This window comes from Crocodylus porosus, unplaced genomic scaffold, assembly GCF_001723895.1.
Source record: "Crocodylus porosus isolate Cpor-Errol unplaced genomic scaffold, CroPor_comp1, whole genome shotgun sequence".
NCBI classification, from domain to species: Eukaryota; Metazoa; Chordata; order Crocodylia; family Crocodylidae; genus Crocodylus; species Crocodylus porosus.
Genome location: NW_017728910.1, coordinates 4361477 through 4378110, shown reverse-complemented (window position 1 = coordinate 4378110; position 16634 = coordinate 4361477). Strand labels below are relative to the sequence as shown.

At 41.9% G+C, this 16634-nt stretch overlaps 1 protein-coding gene and 1 long non-coding RNA gene across 2 annotated transcripts in view; one reads left to right on the top strand and one right to left on the bottom strand.

Annotated features, from left to right (window-relative positions):
* Positions 1–245: 245 nt before the first annotated feature.
* SLC33A1 (solute carrier family 33 member 1) lies at positions 246–14951 on the top strand. Its single transcript, XM_019532627.1, has 6 exons — positions 246–1098; positions 4681–4871; positions 5635–5819; positions 7797–7914; positions 8841–9056; positions 10155–14951. Exons 1-6 carry the CDS (start codon positions 333–335, stop codon positions 10320–10322), a joined length of 1644 nt encoding a protein of 547 aa, XP_019388172.1. The 5' UTR covers positions 246–332; the 3' UTR covers positions 10323–14951.
* LOC109308367 overlaps positions 11547–16634 on the bottom strand; it is an 18767-nt gene continuing 13679 nt past the window's right edge. The window contains exon 3 of the long non-coding RNA XR_002100590.1: positions 11547–11557. This is a non-coding gene — a long non-coding RNA (uncharacterized LOC109308367). The remainder of the gene's footprint in view (positions 11558–16634) is intronic.

The window sequence follows — 16634 nt, the reverse complement described above, 5'->3', positions numbered from 1 at the left end:
GCACTCCACCCACCCATTTCCTTTTTCTACCCTCCTCTTCCCCGCTCTGCTGTGATAGGACAGCTTCCTTCTGACGTCACCCACCTTCGCGCCAATGGGACGGGACCACGCCTGCCCAGCGCCAGTGAGTGGGGAGTTCGGTTTTCCTGGCTGGGGGCGGGGGCTTTGTGCCGGCGCGTGTTTCCGGGGGGTAGCTAAGACTAGCGGACCTAGCTGGCGGGACAGCGCTGCGCGGAGCCCGCTGATTGGCTGGGCGAGCGGGACGGGAACTGTGAGCAGACCGGTGCGAGGTGGCAGCCGGCGCGGCATGGACGGCTGAGGCTGCGCACGCCATGTCTCCCACTGTGTCCCACAAGGACAACAGCCGGCAGCGCCGGCCCGGCGGCTATCACGGCGCGCTGGAGCTGGGCGCCGCGCCGCCGGCGCTGGACGGGGACGACGCCGCGGTCCGGCTCGGGCATGGAGACACGGAGGCGCTGCTGCTGGGCCCGCCGCTGCCGCCGCCGCTTGGCCCCCCTCGGGGCTGCCGGGGGGAGCTGGGCAACGTGCTGCTGCTGCTGTTCCTGTACGTGCTGCAGGGCATCCCGCTGGGCCTGGCGGGCAGCGTCCCGCTCATCCTGCAGAGCAAGAGCGTCAGCTACACGGACCAGGCCTTCTTCAGCTTCGTCTTCTGGCCCTTCAGCCTCAAGCTGCTGTGGGCTCCGCTGGTGGATGCCGTCTACTTCAGGCGGTTCGGGCGCCGCAAATCCTGGCTCGTGCCCACACAGTACTTCCTGGGGCTTTTCATGCTGGGCTTGTCCACACAAGTGGACTCGCTTCTGGGGGACGGGGAGGGCCGTGGCCCTGACGTGCTGGCCCTCACTGCCACCTTCTTCTTGTTTGAGTTCCTGGCTGCCACACAGGACATTGCTGTGGACGGCTGGGCCCTGACAATGCTGTCGCGGGAGAACGTGGGCTACGCGTCCACGTGCAACTCTGTGGGCCAGACGGCGGGCTACTTCCTGGGGAACGTCTTGTTTCTGGCTCTTGAATCGCCCTCCTTCTGTAACAAATATTTGCGCTTTGAACCTCAGCCCAGGGGAATTGTGACCCTTTCAGGTACTGTTTGTTCACGTGCTAATGGTGTTAGCTGGTGTTCATGTGCTAATGGTGGTTGTGGACTTTGGTTTTCCATCTCTCTTCTGTGGCTTGGAACGCAGTCGGGGTCATGCTGAAGAGAGGCTCAGGAGCAGTGAACCTTGCTTTGCAAATGTAGAGGCGTTTTCTCTCTCAGTTAAAGAATGGTAACGAAAGCGAAGGGAGGAAATCTGCACTGTCATTGTCCTTGCTGTGCCACAAATATACAAGAGGAATTTAGGCTTTAGGGTCAGCATTTCTGCCACTTGCAGCAGTCTCGTAAAAAACACTGAGAAGCCTGATTCTTCCTTTAAATCAGCCTGTGATTAGAGGTAACGGTGACTTGTTCTACCTTAGCCAGAGCTTTGCCTATCTGGCAGAAAAAAGGAAGCCTTCAGTTACCCAGAGTATTTAGCCGGTCCTTTACCCAGTCACTAAAATTTACATAAATTAACATTTGAGAACTAAAAAACTATAGGTGGGAAAAATTATCTTTGCCTGACTCTCTTAATGACACTGTAGTTCTCAGTGTTACATACATGGCAACAGACAACTAGAGCAGGGGTGGCGGGTGTCAAATATACAGCTCAAGGGCCAAATCTGGCCTGCAGAACTGTTTCATAAGGTCCACCAATAGCTTGGCAGGCTGTTGGAAGTTGGAAGCCACTGAATTTGGCCCCAGTGTGGCTTCATGTTGCCGTGCACCCCAGCTCTGTGCTGCTCGTCACCCAGAGCTTGGTGCTGCTGCCCAAATGTGGCCTTTTGCCACTGACTCAATATGGATTCACACTCTCACCCATTTAGGGTGCTGTGCTGCCTCCAGAGGTGGCTCTGTGCTGCTGCCTACCTGCCACTGACCTTAGGTGACTCGTACTGTCACCTAAGCATGGCCCCACTGGGATTGCTGGCCCTGGCGATCCAGCCTGAGAGTTGCCCTTGTGGTCTGGATTTGGCTCTGGGCTTGGGATGAGTTTCACACCCTTGTGCTAGAGTGCTCTGGTTTGGTAGTTTGTCATCTTCCTTTCTTCATTCCCCAGTATCTGTACTTTCTTAGATCCTTCTGCCATGGTTTAGAAATTGGCTCCCTTAAATTCAACTCCAGCTTTGCCGAGATAGTATCAGTTCTGTTCCACGTACCTCAGTGTTCAGGTTACTTCCATTCATATGACTGGTATTTGCAAAAGTGATTTGTGACTTATATAAGCATTCACTGAGAACAGTAATAACAATAATAAAAAAAACTTGCTAAACTTGTCCTTGAACGTAAAGCTGGCTGATGGAGGGCAAGGCAAGTTACTCTTAGTTTACTTAGCTGCTCCAGCTAAGACAATAACATAAAAAAATAAAACCACTTATCAAAACAAATCCTTTGTCATAATTCAGGTTTAGGAATAATGTTCATTATGTTGTTTCCAGGTGTTCCTTATCTTTTAAGGTTGCTTGTTGCAAACATTTAAGTTTTATTAATTTAATTCCTGTAGAATGAATTTATAATAAGTTGTTTATGATGCTGTTCAGTGTTTTGCTAGACACTTATCATACCAATATACTTTAATTGTGATTCATGAGCATGTGAGAGCACATGCAAGCTTTCTGACTTATGAATATTTTTAAAAAAATATTTTAGCACCTATTTTCCCCACTTGCACACTTTGATCAGTGTACAGATACAGTGTTGACCTGATTAGAAACCCGTGTATGGAAAAAGGGAGTATGATATATGTTGTTAGGATCATTTTCAGTGTTACTACAATCCCAGTAAAATGATCTGTTAATGCACTAGTACCTTTGCCTTGACATGTTTGCACTGTGGTGACAGGTTGGGGCTTTGGGTAAATTCTTTCAGGTTACTGTGCATGTGTAGTTCTGTTTAAGTGCATAACCTTACTCAGTTGCAAGACTATTTACTGGGAACGCTAACTTTTGTGACTTTTTAATGTTAACAGTGATAATTAAGTAAACACTGCTGATAATGCTGTTACGTTAGTGCTGAAGTTGGCAGGTGCAAAACTGACTAAGTCCCCTCATTTTAGAAGTCTCTCTTAAAAATGAGGTTTCAGGACAGTTATTAAGAACTTGGGAGTGAGGGTAGAGAGCAGCTGTGAAACTGACTCGCATGTCATTTCAGAAGCTTCTAATACCAGTCCTTTGACAGCTTCTTTCCCTTCACTGTTGGTTTCTTGGGAAGTTGGATGGAGTACAAATAGTTACAGATCTGACCAGTGGTTTACAGCCGTCTTAGATTCAAGGTCCCCCTCCATAACCAAGGTCCCACCATATTCAGTAAAGTTAAGAACTGCTCTTCTAAAGTCTCAGCTTACCTACTTTATCTCCAGGGTGCTGTGCTGCTGCTGCCAAGTGGCACTAGCTTGCATACCTCTTCTTTTTTTCTGGAGGGGTGCATGGAACTAGACTGGGAAGCAGCTGCAGCGGGAGCCAGGCACTCTTGTCTGCATTAGGTAAGTCTGCTCCTGCTGCAGCTGCTTCCCAGTCTGGCTCCACGCACACCTCCCAGAAATAGGTGGAACTGCCCCATGTACCTTTGTTGATGGTGGTGCCAGTTTCACAGCACCCTGGTTGGGAATCATTTAATTGGACAATGGAGCTGAAAGATGGCATGCACTTAGCCAAAGTGTATGTAATTGGTGTTACCATGTTAGCAGTAGGCAACCAAGTGAGATTGACACTCTGTTACATGAATTGTGTAGTAAGTTGGTAAGCCTGTATATGGAGTACACAAGAAATTGGTACTAAAAAGTAAATCCAAGTTACCAGTGTTCCTTTCTGGAGAGAGCAGTATTAAAGAGGTAACATATGCCTCAGTGATTTTTTTTCCCCCCCCTTAAATATCTTTAAGGAAAGGAGGAGGTATAGAAGCAGTAAATAGTGTATATAATGTGTGTGTGTTCACTTATATCCAGTGCAGAAATGTGTGCTTACTTTCTTGTCACATGCCAATGAGTATCAGAAAGGTAATGAACCAAAACATGGGTGAGATCACTGCTCCTGTTCCAATCTCTTCACGCTATGTGTTGTCTAGTCATACCAGACTCTTCTCTGGCCTCTTGTCTTGTTAAAGGTCAGGAAGATACAAAGCCACATAATTTTGCTCTCTTCCTGGTTTTGAGTTCTGTCCTATGCCTTATAGAGGCACAGTATAGAACATTAACCTAGGTGAATTAATGTGTGGTAATGTAATGCAGGAATACTATTGTTCCCCTGAATTATTTTGTCAGACTTTTTTCTTTTCTTCCCTTCAAGCCTAGAATGTACCAATATAATTTGTTTTTCTAATTAAAGTATAGATCCTGGAGTATGGGATTTAAGGATACAGCTTGTGAATCAGAACTTCCTGTATCTTAAATTTTGGAGGCTGCAAGTGAGGGAGGAACAGTGGGGGCAGAAGAAAGCCCAGGTCATACCCAGTTCACTCTTCCTTTCCGCATCCCCCTCTGCCACAGTAAATGGCAATCCTTATGTTTTTATTATGTTCTTAATATAGTGACTCTTGACAATAGAAATTGTGATTGCTTTGGATTACAATGAATTACTTCTTAATTTCAGATTTCCTGTTTTTCTGGGGTGCCATCTTCTTAATAACTACTACGTTAGTTGCCCTTTTGAAAAAGGAAAACAAGGAAGTAATGCCATCAAAAGAAGAAACAGAAGGCATCACTGATACATATAAACTGCTTTTTTCAATAGTCAGAATGCCAGCAGTTTTCACTTTCTGCGTCCTGATTCTGACAGCAAAAGTGAGTATATAGTACCTGGCAATATGTAGGCCATGTTTATTAACTATTCCTTTATATGGCAACAGGGGGATTGTTTTTTCCTGGTTGTCAGCAAACTTGCAGTGTATAATCTAAGATGCAAATCTGCCTAATTGCACATAGTGTTGTTTTTAAGCAGGTTGTACAACAAATCACTTGCATCTAACCTATTCATGTTTTGCAATGAACTAGATATGCTTAAATATTCATGCAAATTTTGGAAGAAATTTGGGTTTTAATCCTTCATTTTAAAAGTTTTTAGTAGAAGCAGTGCACCTGTATATTTGTCTCCTCAAATTCTACAACCTGATTTGCAGTTTGAAAACCACTAAGGGATTAGCAGGGGCTTTGGAATTCTGTCAAACCAAGTTTGCTTTCTGTGGTGGACAGAATTTTGCTAAGCACGTTGCCATAGTTTTATACTGATTGCTGAGATGACAGCAAACACTGCTGAAAATCTGGGCCTAAAAATAACAAAAATTGCCATTACTTCCGGTGCTTTCATTATGGTCTAAGTACTGCAAACATGTATTGTATAGCACAGCAGCTGTCCCATGAAATGCAGAGCAGGACTTGGCATATATTTAGAACTAAAAAAATGAAGTGGAAGCAAATTGTAGTTAGTTTTACTGGGGTAGTTTGCTAATAAACATTAAGCATATCCAGGTATCTGTTTTCTAGCTAAATTTCTGTTATTGATGTTCAGGTTTTATGTTTGTAATCTTATCTTTGTAATTTATTGCAGGTGGGGTTTTCAGCAGCAGATGCAGTAACAGGTCTAAAATTGGTGGAAGAGGGAGTACCTAAAGAACACTTAGCTTTATTGGCAGTTCCAATGGTACCTTTACAGATAATACTGCCTCTGATTATCAGCAGGTACACAGCAGGTCCGAAGCCACTGAACACATTTTACAAAGCTATGCCTTTCAGGTAAAAGATGCAATCTTTTTTATTTTGCATTATATAAATTGTGTTTGATTTTTATGTTTAGTGTAAATACAATATTAATCTTAGTATTTAAATCTAAGGTACAAGGTAGTGGACAAATTAAGATGCTCAAAACAGATTTTAGTTGCCTCATTTAATTTACAGGGCCTAATTTGGCTCTAGTATATCTAGAGAAAATAGTTTATGTTGGATCTGCATATCTGAGAGCAGATTTGTGCTGTTTGCCTTTTAGTGTTTTATAATGTATACTAGCCAATTGCCCATCAGGAATGGTGGGAGAGGAGCGTGTGAGGACGGAGCCCTGTGTGCTCCCCCCATCCAGGCCTGCTCCCCCTTTACTTCCCACTGCTTGGTGTCTGGGCCTGCACCGCTCCTCTCCCAGAGCAGCAGGGAGAGGGAAGGAGGGGAAGGACCAGTCCCAAGGGTGGGGAGAAGCCAGCTTGCTGCGGCAGGGGGAGCAGTGGGCCTGGGCTGACCCCCGCAGGTGAATGGGAGGAGCATCCTCTGAGCCAATTTCTGGGGGAATAGTGGGCCTGGGCCCTAGGGCGGGAGGAGGTCTGAGCCAGGGAAGAAGGCAGCCTGCCATGGCAGTGGAAAGAAAAAGTGCGCCTGGCCCGATTTTTGGCAGCGGCTGGGGGAGTGGAGGGGTGAGCCTCTTCCTCCTCCCCCCATTGACTCTGAGCCCGCTCCTCCTGTTCCCCCACTGACGCTGAGTCAGCCCAGGCCTGGTGCTCCCCCTGCCATGGCCGGGCAGCTTCTCCCTTGGCTTGAGCTCAGTCTTCCTCCTCCCATGCGTTGGGTTAGGGCCCATTCCTCCCCTCCCCTGACCACCGCCATCACTGCTGTGGCGTGCCCGCTTCTCCCCTCAACGCTGCCCTGTCGGGTCCTACAGGTGACAACAACGGCAGGCCGGTGGCCTCTTCCCGCCGTCACCTGCGAGAAGTAAGGGGTTGGGGGCAGCTCTGGTGGCCTTGCCCCAGCCTCTGCTCCATCTTTGCCACCTGCAGGGGGCAGGAGGGCGAGGCCAGGTGGCTATTTGTCAATCTCTGTGAGATAAGCATGTGTCAGTCTCCAGGGAAGGGTGGTAGGGCCCCCCACACCTGTGATTTTGCTGAAGGGCTCCAGAAGTCCCACTCCTCCTAATCTCTGGGGAGGGGTGGGACTTCCAGGGCCTTTCAGCCAATCTTCTCCCCTCTTTCTGCCCACCCCCATGCTCCAGGACTCCAAGGCTTCCTGCCCTTTTCTGTTTGCAGCTGCCTTTTTTCCCCCCCTGCTGCCTTGCTGTTGCCTTCCTGCTTTTCTGTAGGGACCAGGATTTTTCACAGGGGACCTACCAAATTCGCAGTTTCTGCAAAATTGTGACTTGCAGGTCCCTACCTATAAGACTAATCTCAATATTGTCTCATTATACTATTCACTAATTCCATAAATAGTGTAATTGTAGTTTTCAGCTGCACACTTAAATATTGTTTTGATGTTTCTGTGCACTATCTGTGTAGTAAATTTGTATAGATTTTCCATTTGTGAAGACAATTTGAATAAATCATATTTTTCTACAATTCTTCTAAAATTAGCTGTATTCTGTGTTCTCTTTCTTAGCCTAAAAATGTTCTGAAAGTCATGGATATGTGAAAATGAAGAAGCTTATTATCAGAGACTTGTTCCTCTTACCTTTTTATTGTTTGCTGCCAAACAAAGTTGGCTTTGGTATGAAACGTTTAAAATTTTAGCTACTTGTACGGAAGTATTTAAGTGAGTTAAAACAGTTGATATCCATTTGACTGCTTTTTAGATATTAAGGGAGCTTAAACTTGAATAGGCAAAATAAAATATACATATGTTGTTGAATGTTTTAAAAGGTGTCTGTTGAATGTAAGGCTTATACAAATGTTCATCAGGATATGCAGATTCATGTCTGTGTGTTTTGAATTAAGAAATCCTGTCTCCTCTTTTTTGCAGGTTATTGCTTGGCTTGGAATTTGCTTTTTTAGTTTGGTGGACTCCTAAAGTGAAAAACGAAGGGGGATTTCCAACTTACTACTACATTGTGGTATTGCTGAGCTATGCTTTACATCAGGTATCAAGCATGCTGCCAAAATAGTCTGTTTCTATCCCCATAAAAAAACTTCCATTTTTATAGCTCTTCCTTTTGTTGATCTAAGACAGTGGTGGTCAGCTTTTTTGTCCCATGGACCAAAAAAGTCCTTTTCCACACCAGATTTGGCTGGTGGTCCCAGTCTGGAGTGGGCATGGCAGCCCCGATCTGGCCACATGGAGGGGGAAAGAGGGTGTGTGGCCCAGCCCTGATCCAGCCATGTGGAGGGGAAGGCGGAAGCATGGCCTGACTTTGGTCTGGCTGTAGAGAGGGACGAGGGGATGTGGCCACTATGCAAGGCTTGAGGGTTTGGGCAGTGAGGAAGGTGACAGTATTAAGGACTACCGTTCCTCTGCCACCAAATTTCCTGACCCATGGGCAGCCCTGCAGGTGACATTTGAAGTGGCCACACAACCTACTCTTCCCCACACACAACCCATGCCCGCCCTCCACACCCCACCCCACAATATACTGCAGTAAAAACTTATTTTGAGTTATTATGTAATGGCTTCTATATATGCTACTCCAAAAAAAGAAAAATCAGGACAAAAATATTTTTTTAAATAAAATTAAAATGTGTTACATTAGCTGTTATACTAAAAATAGATTATTTGTTTTTTATCTGTAACTTGTTAAAATGATATCTTCTAAAAGATTTTGTGTGCAGCTTGACAGCTAACTGAAACTTGTTAAGTGGCCTCTGCCCCGCCATATGAAATAATTGCCCACCCCAATGTAGAGAAACATTGTTGCTAGAGTGAACTATTTTAGCATGTAGGAGCACAAGACTCTAGAAGAACAACTCAAGATAAATGTTGCTAGATTTCAAGTTACTTGTTTTACTTGATGGTGAGGGTGAAAACGGATTTAAAAGTAATTGAAAATATCTTACTGTTTGTTTCCCTTAGATTACATTGTACAGCATGTATGTTGCTATTATGGCTTTCAATGCCAAAGTTAGTGATCCACTGATTGGAGGAACATATATGACACTCCTCAATACTGTATCGAATCTAGGAGGAAACTGGCCTGCTACAGTAGCTCTTTGGCTTGTGGACCCACTTACAATGAAAGAGTGTGTAGGAGCCCAGGAACAGAACTGTAGAACCGCAATTGGTGCTGAAGTAAGTTTGAGTTATGATAATCTCCAGTCTATTGCTCACTGAAATGCAGTAATAGCTGATTTTTCTTAGTCTTCCACATTCCAAGTTATTGATTAAAAACTGAGACCCAATATGTATTAAACTTCCCCAATGAGCAGCGATCTGGGTTTTCCATTTCCCATGGAAAAAGGGAGCCAAACATGGATTTTCCCCCCTTACCAGAGTAAAATGCAGACTGGAGCTCACAGCACCAAGGAGATCCCTGCAGGGCTCTGCTGTTCCCTGCAGCGCCAGGTTGCATACTGTGGTCTGCGGAAGTCCCGGGGGAGGGTAGCAGGGTGGGAGCTGGAGCCTGCAGTGTGCAGTCTGCCCCCACCCCTGTCCCACACAGATCTGTCTGATTTCATTATTAAATGCCACATATAAGCCTCTTCTATAAAACTACATCTGCAGGATATTTTTTCGTCTCTATTTGGGGATGGGGAAAAGGGAATGATTTTAAGTGACCACATTACTCATGAAAGGCACTATGTTAGCAGGAATAAAGGCTGTGGTTACCTCTCTCAAACTTGACAGGAGGAGAATCTTGCAGATTTAGTTTGTAATTTTAAGTGCTCTTTTATTGGCAGGCTTTTCCTTTTTTCTACTCTGAGGATTTCCTATTTTCACTTTCCTTCTTTTTTGATTTTTTTTTTTTCTTCTTTCTTGCTCTTTTTGACCTCCCACCCCCCTCTGCACCTTTTCTGTCTGAGCTATTGCTGCTTTTAAAGCAGATCAGTGAACCTGGCTACCCTCGCAGTGTCTCATGTGCTCATAGCATTTCTGGAAAAGAACAAATTGTACAACTACACACATAATAAAACAATATGGCACAGGCACAACTGAAGGACTGCAGGGCTTCAGATTTGACTCCTTGTCATGACTGGGATATTTACAGCTGTTTTCTTAAGACAGACCCATTGTTTCCTGATCCTTATGGCGCAAACATGTCCCTAGAATGCTTTTATGTATTGGGATGTGGAAGGAGTACCAATATACAAAGCACTTTAGGCATACAGGTATTAATTAATGGGTAAATATGTCTTTTTAAAATTTTATTTGTATTTTATTTTTTTGCAGCTTTGTGTAAAAGAAGGTGGCTCTTGCGTGACTACTCTAGATGGTTACTACGTAGAATCCGTTATCTGCGTTGTTCTAGGATTTGGCTGGTGGTTCCTGCTTGGACCAAAGCTCAAAAAGCTGCAGGATGAAGGACCATCTTCATGGAAATGCAAAAGGAATAATTGATGTAATTCAACTATTGGATGGACTAGTAAAGTTGTTATAGCTCAATTTTACTTCAAAGACATACTATAATCAATAGGACTATAAATATATTTAAACATGCCAAATGGCTGAGAAACTAAGACCGCTAAGAAAGTGATATCACTTGCCTTCCCTTTATGAAAATCTAGTTAAGTTCTAAAAAGGTAGTTTGTAAAAAGGCAGCTTTATACTTCACCTATATGTGCTCTAGCTTCAGAGTCTTGGCTGCTGGTAGAAGCAACACTTAAACTACAGTGCAGTAGCTATGGAAGAGCAAATTGTGCCACATCCATATTGAAAGCAGCATTGTCAGCTCAGGTCTGACTTCTCTTGTTGTTTTTAAGCAGACACCATCTGGCATGATCAACAGGTTGACTTGGTAGTATTGTCATTTAAAGGAGTCTCGATTTGATCTAAAATTTGAGTAAGTATTTAAAACTAAAACCTAACAATATGGAAATTCATTTGAGGGAAGAGATACATGGAACATCTTTATAATGTTTATCATTTGCTTTCCTGACCATAACAGCACATCAAAGGGTATAATATTTTAAGATTCTTTTAAATGCATTTCCTGGCTTTTTATAAGCTTTAAGGGTTTATAAAATATTGGGGGGGTGTTATTTTAAATAATTGATGAGGTTTTTTTTTTTAAATTTCTGTCTTTATTTCAAGTATTTTGTTTTATTACTTGAAACAATTTTTTGCAGAAAACTTGATATGAGGTGGGATCTTTGAGTTGTACAATAATCTAAGCCTTGAATGCTGAAGGATCAGATAGAGTAGTGTAGCAGTTGTTGAATTGATAGCAGGGCTTCAAAAAAGTGTGCATAATCCTTTATGTATTCAGTTTGCATCTGGGAGGGAGTGGAATAATTAGTAATATAGTTCTTTTGTTACATACATTTGATCGTATTGATTAAAATGAGCGAGAAGTTGCAAACGTTTATGTATTCCAAAGAGATTAAAAGATGTTCAGTGCCTTTGAAAGAAGGGGTGGATGGTGATGACAACATTTCGTGTTGGTTCTGAGCATGTTAATATACTGTGTTGTACCTTGTTTGCTACAGTTAGTTATTTCACTACAACAGTTGCTACAGAAACTCATAAACTGGTTCTTTATCATTGAAACGTGCTTGCTGTATTTATCATGAGATGAATTCACCTCTTGAGTGCCTTAGTGATGTACGGCATGCTGTATATTAGCTGAAAAGGCACTTGTATATTTTGGTTGGATGTATACTATACATCATTACTACTTTTATGAAGATGGTTAAAAAATAAAACCTTTAAAAGGTATGAAAAGTTAATATTGAATTCCTTATAATTCCACTTGCCTACAAAATATCAAGGGTATTCCACCTTAAGTTTTGTGCTCTAAATATTTTTAAAGGATACAGCGTTTTTGCTGAATTATTAACGTTAAATTATTGATTCTAATTGAATCTGGATTATATTACATGTAGATTTTTTTTTTTTTTTATAGTCTATGGAGTAAAAAGATTTGGGGAACAAGTTTGGCAGAGAAACTTTGAGAGAACCCATTAGTACCAAAGATTGCTCTTCTAGCTCTTAAAAAAAAATAAAAGGTTGCACTGGATGCCAATGAGTGGATTAGATTTGTCATCTGAGCACATAGTAACCCAGAACTGAGATATAGGTAGAGTTCTGAATTCCAGTTGCTTCTTGCTGAAGTGCATTGGTCCAATGTAGTAGTAGCACATTTTCTGTATCTTTTAAGCTTTTTTAAGATATCAGAATAGGAAAACCAAGCCAATCCACTTGAATATAAAAGCACAGGTTTCATGTAAAGTATTCCAATTTTTCCAAAATTAGTTATTTGACTAAATTCAGTCCTGTCCACTAAACAAGTGAGAATAGAACACTGCAGGCTTTTGTAAGATGTGGATACAGTTGTTAGTTATGGACAGAAGATTTCTACTGGCATTACTATGTGTTTCATATTTGAGTTCTGAGTACCTCTAACAATGTACCATTATGACCCATTTACTTAATATAGTTGCATTAACTATACATAGACAATTTTCTGCTTGCTTTTAGAAAAAATTGTGAATGTCCTCAGTCTCTGGTGTGCTTGAAAGCAGCTGCTGAGAATGAGCTGGGAGCAGCCTACCTGCATACATCTAGGTTTAGAGTACATCTATAGGTGTGGTTAGATAAGCGGTACTTGGGTCTAGATATTCTTGGCTAATGCTGGGGTATGGACAAGCTCATATATGTTAAATACACAGACATGTAATGGTTGACACTCATTTTGCAATTTTGTATTACGCTTTCTATCATGTGCCAAGGTGACAATTAAAAATGTCATTTGAATTAGGTGGTACATCAGATCAGCTTTTTAAATATTTTTCAAAATAAAAATTAAAACAAAAATCAATAGCAAAAAAATGTAATATATTTATTTTTTCTTATGTAAGAAAGAATAATAACTTGTCCTCCTTCAGTGGAGGTTTTGTTCTTTTAGTTGTTATCTACCAGTGCTGTTGTGTTGTCACATATTTAAGTTGGAAATGTTCCAAGTATGTCAGTTAAGTGGCAGATAGAAAAAAGTGTCCTATTAAGACTATTTAACATTCTCAAAAGCACTAAAAACTATGATTACAGTTCTGCCCAGATTTCAAGTTGCATGATAGAAAATGGGAAATATGGGAAGTGAAGCATATTTTATTTGGGTACTATTATGTGTCTCAATTGTTGCAGATATTTTTATGGCACCAGATAGATAGGTAGGCTTCTTCCCATAATATCCAGGGAACAGAATATTTCAGTAGATAGATCTGTGTCTGTAGTCTGGATCTAATTTTAGCTGGTAGAGACCAGAAGTTATCTTTTGCCATCCATAATATATTTCTCTATGATCTTCAAAATGAGTTGTAGAGCAAATGAGACTACTAGTAGGTAAGTACTGCTGTTTCATTTACAAAATTGGCACTTGTAGCAGTTTTAGCCAAGAATTCAACATTTAAAAGGCCACATAAACTAAATGTATTTGTTTTGGTGCATCCTTTCTAGAAGGAAGTCGAAAGGGTACATGGGCTTACTAGCTGGGCAGCGTGAGAACATTTTAGTATTTGTTATAGGTTGTGTTTTGTTTTGACCCATCGTGCACTTTTTTCATTTTAGGTTAAGTTGCACCTTTTTGTATCTTGTTGCTTCAAAATATTTTGTTAATTAGCACTCAAGCAGATCAAGCTAGTCACCTTTGATTTTTGCAAGCTTATGAAAAACTAAGTATTATTGAGTTCCACTGTAGTTTCACAGTCTATTCACATCAAGCTTGTGGGAGCTGAGATTATACAGCATCTTGCAGGATGGAAACCCTTGTTTAGTGAACTAAGCTATCACTTTTGCATCCCGAATTGTGGGAAAGAGGGTGCTAAACTCTAAATACTATTCTGACATAAGTCACTACCTTAATTCTTTCAGTGAAAATTAGGTGTATATTACTGATCATAATCTTCAGTATAAGTTAACTGAAATGGTATCAAATATTCAAACTTTAATACTGAAATAGAATAAATGTTCCAATAGAACATCTTCCATTTGAAAAATCCTGTGATTAATATACCATTATGTCTAGTTCATCTTACTGACTTAAGGCTGAGATTTATTGCACATCATTTGTTTGAACTTCTAACGTTTTTAAATGTTCTTGATGCAAGAGTGCTTTTTGCTTTGGCTTACAGGTTCATGACTGAACTCTTGTTCTGTATCTGAAATGTCAAGTCATGATTATATTGTTGGTACCTTAATGTACTACTTATTCCTAAGAGGTCACAACTGGAGACACTGAAGTGGATTAAACTATCAGCATGTTATAAAGTTACTTTGGCATTGTTTACACATTTGTTAATGAGAGCCAGTAGAATGTACCCCATAAATGGACTACTTAAAATTCATCCCTGGGATGAAACGGTTTCAGCAGTTGGCTGTTTTCTAGGGCATCACTAATTTATTATGGGATTTCAGTTCTTTTTAATCACTTTAGGAGACAATAAATCATGCAATATAAAAAAATCAGCTATATAAAGTATTGTGGAGATGTAGGTTAATTGGGGAATTTGTTTTATATAGTGTGCTTAAGAGCTGAAAAAGCGGCTTGCTATTTTAAAATACTGTAATTTACTTCAAAGTTTTAATTTGTGCTAAATGGGAACAAAACATGGTGGAACAGTAACTTATGGTCAGTTAGACTATTGTAAGTGGCTGGGTCTTTTTTTTAAATAATCAAACTTGAAGTTTTCATTTCTAAAAATATTTTAAATACTTTTTTGTTACAGGGTGTTTGTACCTGTCCCATGGACTTTATTTTAAAATATCTGTTGTAAGAGTGTAGCATTCACTGATTGACTAGCTGTCCAGTTATTAAAATCCTGAGTGTATGGTATCATTTGGGAGGTCTGACTAACATGGCGATGCAATTTATTTATTTTTATTCTGTGGATTTGTGTATCTTATGTGGTGAAAGCACTTCAGGTTCTTTCATTTTCAAATAAAAGATAATGACTAATGAATGATGTTTGTATAAGGCCCGATTTAGAATTTGCTAGTACAAAGTAAATATACTATCAACCAATACAACAAATACAGTTTCTTGTAGTGTGTCTTATTTACTTGAAACTCCATGCCTCTAGACAGCAGAAATCCTGTGCGTCAGTCTCCCAGGGTTTCCAGTGATTCCTGTGGAAGTTTTGAGTTCATACTTATTTTCTCTTCTTAATTATTTTGGATAAGTGAAGACTTTAAAGGACGTTGCTGTTTATTTGAGTACTCTTGATCAGTATGAATTCTGAAATCAATTATTTTCTTTTTTTTTTTTTTTTATAGTATAACCAAAAACAGCTTATGGTTTAAGGGTTTTTTTTTCTTGTGCCTCAGTAAAGGGAGAGCCTACTACCTATGCTTCAGCAACATACTTAGAGCATCAGTAGTGGGTAAATTTATGAATCTAAACTATGCAATTCTTCAGGAAGCAAAGCTATGGGCCTTAAGTGACTTGCAAAGGAGACTCCTCTTTTCTTCTTCCTACTAATCCTATATATATTTGCAAGCCCTTTTTCTCCCCCCTCCCTCCCTTTCCTGCCTTCATAACATACTTGTTCTGGTCAGAAATGATGAAGAATGTCTTGCATTTGAAAGCTTGTATAACTATCATAACTACATAGTTGGTCCAATAAAACAGATCACCCTAAGAAATCCTTGCCTCTCACAAATGAAAACAAAGTTCTTTGCTTTTGTTAAAGGTGTCCTTGAACTAGAGAACATAGACTGGGACTTTCCTGTGTACTTTATTGAAAGATATGTAGGCAGACAGATTCACTTCCAAGAGAAGTGGTGTTGGCTTCTACCCTGTGGGTCTTTAAGAGCAGGCTGGATGAACATCTTGCCAGGGTCGTTTGACCCTAGTACTCTTCCCTGCCATGGCAGGGGGTCAGACTTGATGATCTGCTCTGGTCCTTTCCAATCCTACCAACTATGAAACTATGGAAGATAGTCTGAGAATGGTTGGTTGGTCAGTCGGTCAGGTATTTGAGTTAACCAGGTTTTAAGTAAATTGGTTAAAAATCTTATTTCAGCAATTCTCACTTTTTTTCATGGTTAGGTCTCTACCATAAACTGTTTAGTTTGTTTTGATATATCAGTCTTTACTAGGCCTGTCAATTGCAGTTAGTGCGCACGATTCGTGCATTAATCAGTTCTTGAGTTAGTTTTTAAAATGTGTTAACTGAACGTTTAGTTTTGGAGCCTATGCCCTGCTCCACTGCCTCTAGGCTGCCCAGCAGGGAAGCAATGGCAGCACAGGACTGCAGGGCAGCTGGTGTGCAGGCTCTGGGTGGCTGCAGCCGGGGAAAGTGGGGAGGAGGGGTGCACAGGCAGACACATGAATAGCCTGCATGCTGTGTCTAGAGCAGTGCTGAGTCAGTACATTTGTGGGGGGAGAAGGAAGGGTTTGGGGGGCAGGGTGGGAGGGAGGGAGGGAGGGAGGGGGGCAGGTACAGGTGAAGGGGCCCCGGGGGTTGGGGCTGGGGCAAGTCATGGGACAGCCGCAGAAGGCTCAGAGGTGGTGGGGGTTGGGTCTCAGTACTGCTGCAAGCACCCCTGGATGAGGCATGGAGGGGGCACATGACCCCTGGATTTGTGTGCAAGGTGGAGGCGGGCTGCCCACTGCCAACAGGGTCTTTGTGCCCTGCTGCCTTTGCCCGGGGAGCCGTGTGCCGGCCACACTGCATGTCCCTTCCCCATTCAGCGGTGGAAGGCACAGCATGGCAT